We start from the raw sequence: 14,201 nt of genomic DNA on the forward strand, positions 1-14,201 counted from the left end.
ATGTTCACCTTGCGCGATGGAACATTATACCATCTCAGCGTTCCTCCTGACGGCTGGGAGCTCCTCCTAGTCGTCCCCAAGCACCTTTGACTCGCCGTGTTCCAGCAACTTCACGACGCTCCTACTGCTGGACATGTGGGAATCACTCGTTCTTACGACCTCTTGCGGCGCTGCTTCTTCTCCCCCGGCATTTATCGCTCTGTGCGCCGTTATAATCGCTCCTTGCGGACTGTGTCAGCGCCGGAAGACGCCTGCTATGCCTCCCGCTGCTTTCCTTCAACCAATTGACATACCTACAGAGCCATTCTTCCGTGTGAGCCTCGACCTCCTTGGCCCCTTTCCAATTTCCATCAAAGGAAACAAATGGATTGCTGTAGCAACCAACTATGCAACGAGATATGCCATCGCACGAGCGCTGCCAACCAGTTGCGCTACAGATGTCGCCAACTTCTTACTAAAAGACGTCATCCTGCACCACGGCGCCCCTCGCCATCTGCTGATGGATCGCGGTCGCTGCTTTCTATCGAAGGTCGTCGATGATCTGCTCCGCTCCTGTTCTACAGAACACCAGATTGCTACCGCGTACCACCCTCAAACGAACGGCCTCACCGAGCGACTCAACCGCACACTCACTGAAATGCCGGCCATGTACGTTTCCGACGATGACCGCGACTGGGACGTCGCTTTACCATACATAACTTTCGCATACAACTCGTCCCATCACGATACTGCCGGATTTTCACCATTTTTTTCTTTTGTATGGCCGCGACCCCACCTTGCCCTTTCACACGTTGCCACCTTCCGCAGTAGAATCACCCAGCACTGGTTACACTCGCGATGCTACTGACTTAACCACCAAGGCCCGAGATGTCGCCCGTTATCTCCTCAAAGTCTCGCAAGCTTTTCAATAGCGACGCTACGACCTCCGGCACCGCGACCACAATTTTTTCACCTGGTTCCCTTGTCCTCCTCTGGACGCCTTCACGTCGCGTCGGCTTGTCGGAAAAACTACTTCCCCGTTATTCTGGTCCATACCGGATCTTACGCCCACTGACGACGTGACATACGATATCGCCCCAGTCGGTCAGCCTTCAGTGCCTCCCAACGTAACCAGCGATGTTGTTCACGTCACCAGGCTCAAGCCCTATGACCCCACCCCCCCCCCATTAGGTGAGGTTGTATAACTTGCACCGTGACGGAGCTACCCCGCCGGAAGGGTGATGGTACGGTGAAGTGAAGGAAGAAGATGAATTAGACTAGAGGAAGACGAAGTCTGGCAGTTGCCTGAGCGCCATATACACCATTTGTAAATATACGTAATTTTACACTCGTGGGCGTGCTTTCTTCCCGCAACAATATTGAGCGTACTAATTACTTCATCATTTCTTTCAACCCGTTTGGTTGCGGTATACAAACCGGCCTCAGTAACAGCCTCAAATATAATGTGTTCGAATAAATTACAGCCGGAACTCGTTAAAGAAACAGACCTGTGGTTGTGAAGTTCAAGAGGAGAGACAGATTTATGCACCGGAATGATTTTTGCCAAGCTCTAATCATTACTAATTACTGCAGTGCGTAAAACCATAACAAAAATCTGATGTACATTTTTTGCCACCCACAGGGCGTATCTACTCCAAGAGGTATTACCGTCCTCAGTTATCTGCACTTGAGGCACAGAGCTATCATAGACACATGACGGTGAGAGTGCATGCGAAACTGTCCGAGTGAACACGGATGGGAAAGAGGTGTTAAGTTTGCTAAAAATGACAGTCGAGTCAACGATACTTTCTGCCCGAAACTTTTATATCTTATATACGCTATTTGTTCAGCTCGATATACTCACTGCCGATGCAGGAGGGTATATAAATATGGCGTTTGATTCGACGGTCGGAATTCAGCGATGGCTGTCGAGATAAATGCGAAGGGAAGTGTGCTACCGATGCCTCTTGGTGCGAGAAAACGTATCCGCTCGTAGCTGTCTCTTGCACTGTAGCACCGCAAAGGTACGGAAAGGGATATATAGGAGACATCTGTAGAGACAGTGTGTACTAAACCATAAAATCAACTAGAATACCAGTATTCTTAGTTCACTATAGTTGAGTGATCGCCTCCGAGTTTGTTGCATCCAAGGCACCAAAATCAAAAGTAGAGGCGACCACGTAACATTCATATTTGAACTGTGCGCCACGGTGACTTAGAGTAGGCGGAGTGTTATGGGCACCGGCCCGATCCGCCGTAGTCTTCGCACTGCACGCCGTCTAAGAAAGAACGTTCGCACCGCGAATAGGGTGGAAGGCGTTCCTTGAATGTCAATCACTACGCTTCTATTGAATGCACTGAAACACTTTTTGCTACGAAGTACTTCTGAAGCAGACTATTTTGACTTGAAGCACATTTTTAGACTTCGATGAAAAGTCGTTCAAGGCCCCTTTAATACCTGGATTGTAATCTGCGATAAAAAATAAAGCTTTTCGCCAGCTCGCAAGTTTCTGTTGGTATGATATCTCCTAGCTCAAATAGTTCTCAAATCGCACGTTCTTTCCCTTTTTTGGTTATGCATCATTCATCCTACACTACTAACAATAAATGACGTATACGGCGCTGTGCTTTGTTGGTATTGATATTTAGAGTGGTTTGCTCTTTAGAATTTACCAACAAACTCATACATTCGCATCATTAAATATCGCCGGTGTGATGCTGCCTACCTGAAGCCGCGGGTATTTCAAATAAGTGAATAGTTTGAGCGCCATTAGTCTGGCTACGGCGAGTAGTTCCAGCAATTTTATTCATACGCATGAAAACCGCGACATAGCAAATGGTATTACAAATAGAAACACCAAGAGTAATCTATGGACAGCTTCATAAAAGGCAGCAAATTGGTTGTCGAGAGATACCGACCGAGAACAATTGTAAGTAATCGGCATCACAAACACTTTCTGCAGAGTTCGCACCCTGACCTGTCACCATTAATCAGGGTAAGACAACTCGATGCACGAGTGCCCCTGGTGGCGCTGAAGTGGCGCCCACATGAATATATAGCCTTACTGGTTTGTTTGTTTACGTTCTATTAGAGCTATTGTTGCCAGTTTGTATCAACGTGTTTGAATTGCATGCGATTGATGGCCCAGCAGCTTACTTAAATATCACAGCTATAAATGATAATGTTTCCTCTGAGGGCACATCAATACCTTACACTAGTGCATACACAATATGTCAATTTGTCCCCAAGGACATCAACAGAACATGGCCGTAAACACCTAACGCATCTGTAGTGCGATTTCATGCATACTAATTTGTTTCCAACGGCTGTTACCACCGTTGCAATCGTGCAACGGCTCTTACGAACTGAAAGCGGCAATGTTATCGGTACATAATGTCGTCACCGAAGCGCTTCCCTTAAAGAAAATTAACAAGGTCTACAGGCTCTGCAACAGGGATTCCATTCTGCAGCTTCAACTAGGGAAATAATGTGAGCGCAGCGTCTGTCTTCAGTCTTTTTATATTTTTACGCGTTTAATCTAGAGCTGAAGTCAATTTGAGATCGGTCACTTCAGGAGACGTTTTGTAAAAAACTGTAGTACTGCTGCTGTGCCTACCAAAATTTTTGAAAAGCCTTAATCTGCCAATCTACCCAAGATAGAAATCCTTACTTTGAACTCATAGGCACTAACACCTCAAGATGTGGTGAGCGAACTATTATATTATGCCGCAGAGGCAAGGCTATGGTACTTGTAACAGACGTCAAATTGCGGCAGAACCCATCTCACGATGACTGTCGACGGTAAAGCGTTATTACTGAATCAATACGTCGACATAACCTATTACTGCCGTCCAAACTAGTTATCCACGGCGCGTGTATTGCAGCGGGACTTCTCTTTCGCGCTTCGCTAAGAAGATCTAGTGTCATCTAGCGCCGCCACCTTGAAGCCTGCGCTCGCGCTTGCAAATGCACAGGACGCCGGTGCGCGCGAACGCGGTTAAAGGCGTCATCCGGCAACCCGGCTCCTCTTTCGCGCTTCTTGCTAGACACGCTGCGGCGTGGGATGGCACTACCAAGAAGTGTGCGCGTGGCATCCGATGCGCGTGGCATCATTTCGCGGCGAGCGTGGTGAGCTGGTGCCTGCGAAAGTTTAGAACCGTTCCCTCGCTTGCCGCGTGCTCACTGACGCATACTGCGCGACTCAAGTTGCGGAGAAGTTCATTGAAGAGCGGCAGATACCCAGTGCATTCATGGCGCAGCTCTCTAAAACGCTCCTTGAATAACGTCTCATTCGAAAGCGGCACAAATCTAGGGCATTTGGGGCGCAGCCTGCTAAGGAGTCGGGTTGCTGTCCTTGAGGAACCCTTGTAGCCTGGGTTTGATTCTCTTCAGCACCAGATATATTTGAGGGCATCAATTTCGTCATTGCAGAGGGGCAGATTCCCAGTGGCATATGCCTAATTACTAAGATAGTCGTCGGAGGCGCTAACTGAAGAGTGTCACAGACCTACTTCCACATGCCCAGTGACCCAAGCTTGCATCAAGGAGGTTCATTGAACACCAGCACAGACTGAGTGACCGAAACTATGGGCTCCAAGTGGGCGTAAAGAGTTTCTTCAAACAGCGGTACCTACCCAGTCCGGCACTTTAAGATTACCTAGGTCGGTGTGAAAGTGCTTTGTTGAAAAGCGGCACGCATGTAAGATTGACGTACTCAGCGGTGCGTGTTGATGCTTTGTCTGGTTTGAATCCTGTTACCTGAGAACAGCAGCCCGATGCGCTACTCATTCGACCAATGACCACCCAGTTACCAGGGTAGGTGGGAAAGCGGCTAGATAAAAACATAGATCGAGACAAACAAGCTAGACAGACACAGACAGACAGACAGACAGACAGACAGACAGACAGACAGACAGACAGACAGACAGACAGACAGACAGACAGACAGACAGACAGACAGACAGACAGACAGACAGACAGACAGACAGACAGACAGACAGACAGACAGACAGACAGACAGACAGACAGACAGACAGACAGACAGACAGACAGACAGACAGACAGACAGACAGACAGACAGACAGACAGACAGACAGACAGACAGACAGACAGACAGACAGACAGACAGACAGACAGACAGACAGACAGACAGACAGACAGACAGACAGACAGACAGACAGACAGACAGACAGACAGACAGACAGACAGACAGACAGACAGACAGACAGACAGACAGACAGACAGACAGACAGACAGACAGACAGACAGACAGACAGACAGACAGACAGACAGACAGACAGACAGACAGACAGACAGACAGACAGACAGACAGACAGACAGACAGACAGACAGACAGACAGACAGACAGACAGACAGACAGACAGACAGACAGACAGACAGACAGACAGACAGACAGACAGACAGACAGACAGACAGACAGACAGACAGACAGACAGACAGACAGACAGACAGACAGACAGACAGACAGACAGACAGACAGACAGACAGACAGACAGACAGACAGACAGACAGACAGACAGACAGACAGACAGACAGACAGACAGACAGACAGACAGACAGACAGACAGACAGACAGACAGACAGACAGACAGACAGACAGACAGACAGACAGACAGACAGACAGACAGACAGACAGACAGACAGACAGACAGACAGACAGACAGACAGACAGACAGACAGACAGACAGACAGACAGACAGACAGACAGACAGACAGACAGACAGACAGACAGACAGACAGACCAGACAGACAGACAGACAGACAGACAGACAGACAGACAGACAGACAGACAGACAGACGGACAGACGGACGGACGGACGGACGGACGGACGGACGGGCGGACGGGCGGACGGGCGGGCGGACGGACGGACGGACAGACAGACAGACAGACAGACAGACACAGACAGACAGACAGACAGACAGACAGACAGACAGACAGACAGACAGACAGACAGACAGACAGACAGACAGATAGATAGATAGATAGATAGATAGATAGATAGATAGATAGATAGATAGATAGATAGCCCCCGGAAAGGGCGTTAAGTACGCTAAGAATGCTAAGGCAATCTTAAGTAAGCCTTTCTTTTTTAAATAAGGAAGCACACTATGCACTTCGCAAATCAGTTCTGCGGAAATCCTCAGCATGGGTGAAGTTCTATAAATAAGAGCATCCTAATCTCCCTGGCAGCAGCATGAAACACGGAAATCGCCTTGAGCTATATTCGGAGCATTGGCAGTTTTCTGTTTACACGATACTGTTAAGGGAAACACGATAGTTTCAAGGGATCCGTGTCGCAGCAAATCCGGTGTCGTTGTTGGAAGAGTTGTCCGTGGGCGAAAAATGCCGTACATACTAAGGTATATGCGACGCCTTCCTATATGACATGTGGTACATGCGGGTTATATTGCCGCACCATTATAACACCAAAATTGTGCATACCTTGTTTTACATTCTTGACCAAGGTATTCAGGTATTCCTCAGAATTTTGAGAATGATAGCGGACAAACAAATATCACGAAACAGAACAACGAAAGCACGTGCCTTTTGCGCTAAGTCTTCTCAAACATAAATATTACAAGTGCGAAGCAATAAGAGAAACACGAAGACGATTACATTTGGTTTTTGCTGCGGCTCCGCGCAACCTCCGTGATCGGCGCACGCAAGAGGCCGTGTTTCTACCAGGCAACTCGCCTTCGCCCACAGCGTTCGCCTCCAGCACCTCTCGCTCACATTAAGGTTGCGGAAGCTGCTGTTGCCGAGAAGCGTGAGGAGCAGTCAGGGATCGGTCAGCGCTATCAGGTTCGACTCTTAAACGCGAAGCTTAGTAGTCCTCCAAGTATTTTCAAACAACCGAATGTTTTGAAACTGCACAAATCAGAATACGCCATGTCAGAAATGTTACGATAGCAACCGTATCCTGGTCTGAATGTGAATAGTAGTGCACGATGGCAGTTAACAAAGTCCGAAGCGAATGTACAAGAGACATGCCTTCTAATGCACGTACCATGTAACAAACATGCACGTACCATTCTACTGGCGTTTGAACCTGTAAGCCGGAAGTGTTGTCAAATACGCAAAAAGGTGGCTTTATTTTAATATTATATATTCAATAAAGACGCTTGCTCAATTCTTATAACTTCGATGTCTCACGATCGAAGATGAATATGAAGAGCGAAGGACATCAAGAACATCATATTACCACCTTATGTTATTACAGTCATATGGCAATACCTGCGGTATTACTGTTATTGCGTTGCGGAGCCTCTTCAGTGGCACATCGGAGATATCGACGTCATCGATGAGAATTCGTCCTTGAGAAGGTGTGAGCATCCGCAGTAGAGCGATCACGAGGGAAGACTTGCCCGCTCCAGTTCTTCCGACAATACCCACCTGCAACAAAAAAACAGTACCTGTAGCAAATTAAGGCTCAGTGAGCCGATGATCGGGCCCGTTCGATATTCGAATTATATTGGATGATATTCGCCTTGTAAGCACGGCGCCTCGAATGTGGCTCTGTACCGACTGCGTGAACGTAATTTCAAGCTCTCTGCCCATAGTGAGACGACACATCACCTTGTTCAACAATGTTCACGGAGAACACGGTCAAGTTGCTTTCGACAGTTGCGCCCTTGCGAGCACTGTCGAGCCTGACTGCGCTTTGCCTTTGTAGACGCAGCTGGCGGGCTTTCTCCGTGCGGACGATGGTTGCGGCCACCTTCGGAAGGCTAAAGACAGTGGGAAAACTGGCGCCAGTAGCGGGCGCTAAAACAGCGCGGGCCACCGAACCTGCGAAAGAGACTCTGCCAGTCACCGTAAGAGCACCGAAGTTAATTACATGCGTTCGCTTTTCTTTCGAAGTGCAATGTATCTGATAAAGACCAAAACAAACGTCCGAAGCTAGCAGAATTGTTTGAGCTTCCTTGATCCGAAAAAAATTAAGACACGTATTCTTGAGCCCCAGAAATTTATAACTCAACTATATCCCTAAGCTGCGACCAGTTCTACTCCGGGTGAGGCGCACAAGGGCAACAATTGCTGCTGCTGCTGCTGCTGCTAATAATAATAATAATAATAATAATAATAATAATAATAATAATAATAATAATAATAATAATAATAATAATAATAATAATAATAATAATAATAATAATAATAATTTATTGCACAAAGTTACAAAGAAAAAAAGAAAAGCTCGTGATGCTTAATCTTTCTTCACGACTACACTGCAATTTAACTTTAAAGTATTCAAATTTTCCCTATTTTGAAACTCAAGCCACTGCCTCGCTTCTCGCGAGAGAGTCTCGTCTGGATTATGGAGGTTGGAAAATTTGCTATTTTTTTAGGCAACAGACATTCCCATACGAATATTTAGCGTTCAAAACGGCGGTCATGATCATCATCATCATCATCATCATCATCATCTTCTTCTTCTTCTTCTTCTTCTTCTTTAAGTCCACTGCCAGGACGAAAGGCTCTCCAAGCGATCTCCAATATAACTTTTTCGAGCAATACCACAGTGCCCTGCGGGTGAGCGGTGCATTATTGGGAAAAAGTCTACTTGGAGCGAGCAGGCTCCACCGGGCGCCCGCCGCCCGTTTGCCACGTTGGCGCTTTGAGAGTAAGAAAAAATATAGAAAATGGAGAGAGAAGTAGGCACCGCTTATTTCTTGGCGTTGTTCACGACATAAGCACGCCTGCCAGCAACTACTGCATTTACATGTCTATGCAAGGAATAAGAAGTGATGCGCTCTATGCAGTTGTACCGAGCTGCCGGCGTTTTGCGGGGAGATAAGCCTCGCCGTAAGCATATCGCGTCCATCGTTTGAAGCTTCGTCCAGAATACCATGTTGTCTGACGGCGCGTAAACAGAGGCTGTGGCCTCCTAAAAGAAAAAGAGGTGCCTCCTCTGCTTCCATAGTGGTCTGACCAAACAAGCGCATATACGTGTAAGTTTTTACAAGTAGCTAGGGTGATCGCCGGTTGGTTGCTCCTAGGTATGGCGCTCACGCTTTCTTCGTAGTAAAAAAAAATATAAATAAATAAATCAATAAATAAAAAGGCTAAGGGGAGAAAAAAGAAATTTCGCGTATACTCCCAGTCGTTTTCACGAAAAAGCATTGTACTAGAATTGAATTTATCGCCCAGGCTACTCCTAATATTGTGTTCCTGTGCCAGGGTCTACCGAAACTGGGTAGTAGCTAGCTATATTGCGTTAATTTGAGCATTTAAGCGACAAGTGAATTAGGTGGCCGTTTCATGTTGGCAATCTCTTCGTAAGTCAATATATTTACCGGCACCATACATAAAAAACTTATTAGCCAGTTTTCCTTACGTTTCGGCATACGTGCTATTCGTGGCATGGTTCAGACATTAAACCACCGATCGCAGCTAAGCGATATGCTTCGTCAGAAAACTTCCGCAACATCGCGGAGCAAAAAAAAAGTTACATTTTCGCTTGCATACGTGACGCTAGACATTTACGAAATGGCGTGCTTGACATTATCGCACAACAAACACGAATCTAAATCAATACTTCTTATTAACCTTTAAAAAAGTTGGGCGAGAAACTGTGCAGAGAATTCCGCTCCTACCACGTTTCATCAAAAAGTCTAATAACAATAACTTGTGAAAGCGAAATAATCAAGAATTTCGACCTTAAATGACGTCTACCTCACACTTACCATTACAACTGTGGAACATGCTGCTCAGTCTACTATTCAAACTGCGAACTCTTCCTTATGACTAATTTTCAATACTGGCCATCACGAGGCTTTCAATAGGCGAAGGGTGTGTGCACTAAATAAATGAATGGTAATGTAACGTAATTCCCAGTTCAGCTGTCAAAAAAAAATAAATAAAGGCAGTGTGCAGGAACCCTAGACGGCTGGCATCGCGAAGAGCAAGAGACAGTCGCAGCTAAACAACAAACAAGACGTTCTTTGTTTGAATTGAATAGTAATATGGCCATCTTGCCAAATTATCTTCAAACATTGCTGCTTAAGTGTGCTCGTACCGTACAGGCGGATAGCGAAAGTGCGACGCCCTTCTCTGCGGCCGCGTACGGACATTTCCCACAAGCAATCGGGCTGTCGTTTCTGGCGTTCGCGTGCCAAGAAAAACGGACTATTGCCGCTGCCTCGCGCTAGCCGATTCCAAATTGTACCTGCAAGTTAATTTCATGCCACCACCTAACCATCCGCCGTCATCGGCTGAGCTTCCCTGGCCTCGGCACGGATTCCGCAGCACCAATAGAGCCCTCGTTATCTCCCTAAGCATCACATAGCCTGCCCAGCTTTTTTTTTACTTGCTATAGTCAAATAGGTTACCGGGTACTCCCGTTTCCTCTCCAATCCCAGCCGCTGTCTTTTTTTAACAATATACCTAACAGTTGTCGTTACATGGCTCTTTCCACGATCCTTAACATCTTCTCAAGCTTTCTTAATATGCTCCTATTTTCTGCCCCGTATGTTAGTACCGGTAGAATGCGTGATTGTACACTTTGTTTAGAACGATAACCTTAAGCTCTCGCGCATGATTTGGTACTACCTTCCCTATGCTTTCTCGATCCGTTCAATCAGCTAATCAATGGAATTCGGACCCAACCAAGCTCGCATGTAATCTAATCTTTTTCACTGGTACTAGTTATTGTATTGTTACAGGGATGTTGCGAGAATGTAAAAGCTATATTTACAATATATATACAGGATGAGTCAGAAAAGCTAAGATGACTGACCACCAACAACACGCAGCAGCCTGTGTCTCCGTACTCCTTCTTCCCCTCTCTTCTCGCATCCTTCTGTAACAATATCTTTAGTTTTACAGTGAATATGCATATGGCTAGCTAATTCACGCATCCGTCCGTTTGTCGCCTGAAAGCCTAAAACTCCTCCGGCGCAACCCCATGCGCATGCGCGAAATAAGAAGAGAAAAAGTGAGGCGCGCAATTGGTGGCGTCAGTGGTGACGTCGTTGCTCTCCGTCGCAGCTGAGCGAGCGCGCAGCAGTTTCTCTCCGGCTCTCAAATGGGTACGCCATGCGTCATACGTACTCCTGAGGAGCAGGCAGCTTTCGATCAGCAACGCCGCGAGCAGAACCGGGAATGAGCTGGTCTACGCCGTGCTGCTGCTGCAGCCCGGGCAATAAAGCAGGCTTGTGCAGCCGAGCGCAAGAAGCAACTGCGTACCGAGATCCGGCAGCCTAACACGCCGTCGTCTAACCAACCGTTGGGATTAGTCATGTGATAAACACCGGGGCCCTACATTTCAGCTTCGTTCGTTACATCTGTAAGGAGGGCGTGGGCGGTAATTGTTCGCTTACCCTTATCCTTGTACCCTACGTTACTTATGATTACGCGGAAACAGCGCGAGAAAAATCAGACAAGAAAGACGGACAGGACCAGTGCAGACTACTAGCAACCATAGCGTTTATTTTCGCGAGCATAAGTATATTTGCATACCAGGAAAAACAGCGGGGGAGCGAAACACGTGGATGCGTCCTACCCTAACTAAGACAGTGCATTACCTGATTTTGCAAATATAGGTAATCACTTCGCCGATTGATCGAAGTGTTGGTTAACTAACACATGCAGGCCATATGGCATACACCAGAAATGCCTGAAAGATTGTCATAGATTGCAATAGCTGCGGGCGCTACGCGTCTCGTGGAAGTGAGGCCTGCACACGCACTGGACACAATTAATGCATCGCCAGACTGCTACCGCTCTTTGCTACACGGTTGTTCGCATGTTCACACAAGCGGTCGTTTAACAACGGCTCGTCTGCCAGTTGTACAGGTCACTACAGGAGATAGGAACGTCATACACCACCACTACCTTGCAGGGGACGAAGCGAGTTGAATGATTTTTTTCAGCAAGGAGTTTTTCTCTAAGCGAGAGGCACTCACTCGCCTGCAGATGCAACCCAGTTTAACGGGGGCCGAATATACCACTTTCACTCCATCGCGTGCAGCAGCCCCCTTCCTGCTGAGGGAGACGCCGTGAAGGTAGAGAGAGAGGATCCCGGCCACTTCTGCCCTGTCGACCCCTGGCTCAGCTTTCTTTTATGGCGAATTGGATTCTCGTAAAATTACTCCTGCCAGCCCGACAGGTACTGCTCTCTAAAAGTTCCCTCCGTTAGTCTATCAACTTGATGAGGGAAACTGAGAGCAAGTTGATGAGGACAGGAATGACCTAAGACATTCCTCATGGCGGGTAGTGAGGACCGTGGAGCTGAGATAGAAGAACGAAAGGTCCAAACACCTGATAACACTGGTGAAGACGGCGTTTTGGAAAGGTACCGCTCTGTACCCATCAATCCTTTCTTGCACGGTAGCAATCGGGGTGGCCTGAGGCCGAGAAGAAATAAAGGGGTTTGATGTCCGTCGAAAATGCGTGCACTCCCGGGGTGCAAGGCTCGTCTAAAAACTGCGACGCCGCTTACAGTGTTCGTAAAAGGAATGGGTCATTGACATTGAAAAAAGACAATCCTTTCTGCAAAGCACGCTCCCAAACAACCAAGTGCCAACTTCCAAAAAAATAACCTGGAAAGAATAACCCTCTGTGCGTTTTGACAGGGAAGAACACGCACAGGCAAAGCTCGTTGGAGCTCTTGACCATAACTGGCTGCGTCGAGAGGCTAGCCTTTTCGCACATCTCTAGGGCCTTCTTCGTCTGGAATGACTGGAAGCCCTCTGCCTGGCGCAATCGCTAAGAAGAATACCGCCGGTATTTCTGCGGTAAACACTAGATACAAAGACAAGGAACCCTCCTGCGTTTTCTATCTCAAGTAGCTTCCTCGCGAAGCAAGATGACACATTTGGACATGCACTGGCAGCCAATGCCTGCTAATCTAGCCGTGAGTGCATCAACACATCTATGGACGACACGATCGCTTTCAGCTGGCACTGCATTACTGGCCGTGACATTGACAGGAGAAGAAATGTTTAGTATGGGGGCAACAGAAAACTTAGGTCGAATTCCCAATGCCTGTTCGAAGTATGCTGAGATGACAGCGCCATCAATCTTTTGAACGGTTGGTCTTAGGCAGGGTGCTGGTGTATTGTGTAGTGTGGTGAGAAGGTGCTGCCACAGAAACTCTGTGGATTTTTACTCAACCTGCCGCTCTTGATGAAAGCAATGTTGTAAACGTCCAGAAGAAGTGCAGAGCAATCCATTCAGCACTAGTAAAAGTAATTTTACGGCAGTACTCATTGTCAAAAAAAAAATTAAGAACGCCCTGCCAGAGTTCAACCGCACAGAAGTGACCGTTATGCTCTAGCTGCACGGCGCCTCCCACAGGGTGAAGAAGCCTGTTTCGGAGGAGCGAGTGAGAGTTGCATACTCGGCCCCCGTTAAACTGGGTTCCCTCTGCTGGCGAGTGAATGCGTCTAGCTTAAAGAAGCCCACCTGCGGAAAAAGAATATGCCACTTGCTTCGTACCCTGGAAGGCAGAAATGGCGTACGAGGTGACTACGTCGAATGGTGGCGTGTACATCCTGTAGTCCAGCCGCCGCATAAACAACCGCTTGCGTGAACATGCCTGCAAACTTGCAGCCAAGACTCGCGGCAATTTGACGATCCACGGTGCCTACTGTGTATGCATACCTCACTTCCACCACACGCGTACTTCCCTCAATTACCGCGATACCCGCGCTCGGGAAATATATGAGGCGTTCGTCATGCATTCCAAAGCGCCTGAATGTGTTGCTTCACCATCAGTTGCATTATCCGACACAGAAAATAACTATCCCCGCAAATATGCCTGTCCTAGATGGGCTAGGACACATGCGCAAGTTTCATACCCCTCTCTCTCCTGGTATGCGCAATATTTGTGCTAGCAAAAATAAACGCTATTGTTTGTAATAGCACACCTCCTTTCTCTCTTTCTTGTGTCGTTCCCTTTCGTGCTGTTTCCACGTAATGCAGCAATAAGAACAACCTCAAGTTCAGACGTATTTAAAGGTAATTAATTACTTTGATATTATTGATTGTTACTTTTGTTTAGCGCAAAACAACGGACACAAGGAAGACGACAGGACAAGGCGCTACTCTCAACCAGCAACAGTTTATTGCGTCACTCCTTTATAGACAGCAGAAACTATAGGAACATGCGCATTGCATATTTCATGTGCAGGAACCACCAACATCCGATCACCAGAGCGCACTCATGCGACAGAATAAAAAAAAACCATATTCAGCACT

The 14,201-nt window shown here is 47.2% G+C and overlaps 1 protein-coding gene across 1 annotated transcript in view; it reads right to left on the reverse strand.

Annotated features, from left to right (window-relative positions):
* Nucleotides 1-14,201, reverse strand: part of LOC135916587 (ATP-binding cassette sub-family C member 3-like) — a 153,996-nt gene that overhangs the window by 21,319 nt on the left and 118,476 nt on the right. The window contains exon 15 of the mRNA XM_070533207.1: nucleotides 7,236-7,394. Coding sequence (XP_070389308.1) covers nucleotides 7,236-7,394 — 159 coding nt within the window. The remainder of the gene's footprint in view (nucleotides 1-7,235; nucleotides 7,395-14,201) is intronic.

Source organism: Dermacentor albipictus, chromosome 2, assembly GCF_038994185.2.
Source record: "Dermacentor albipictus isolate Rhodes 1998 colony chromosome 2, USDA_Dalb.pri_finalv2, whole genome shotgun sequence".
Classification (NCBI taxonomy): Eukaryota; Metazoa; Arthropoda; class Arachnida; order Ixodida; family Ixodidae; genus Dermacentor; species Dermacentor albipictus.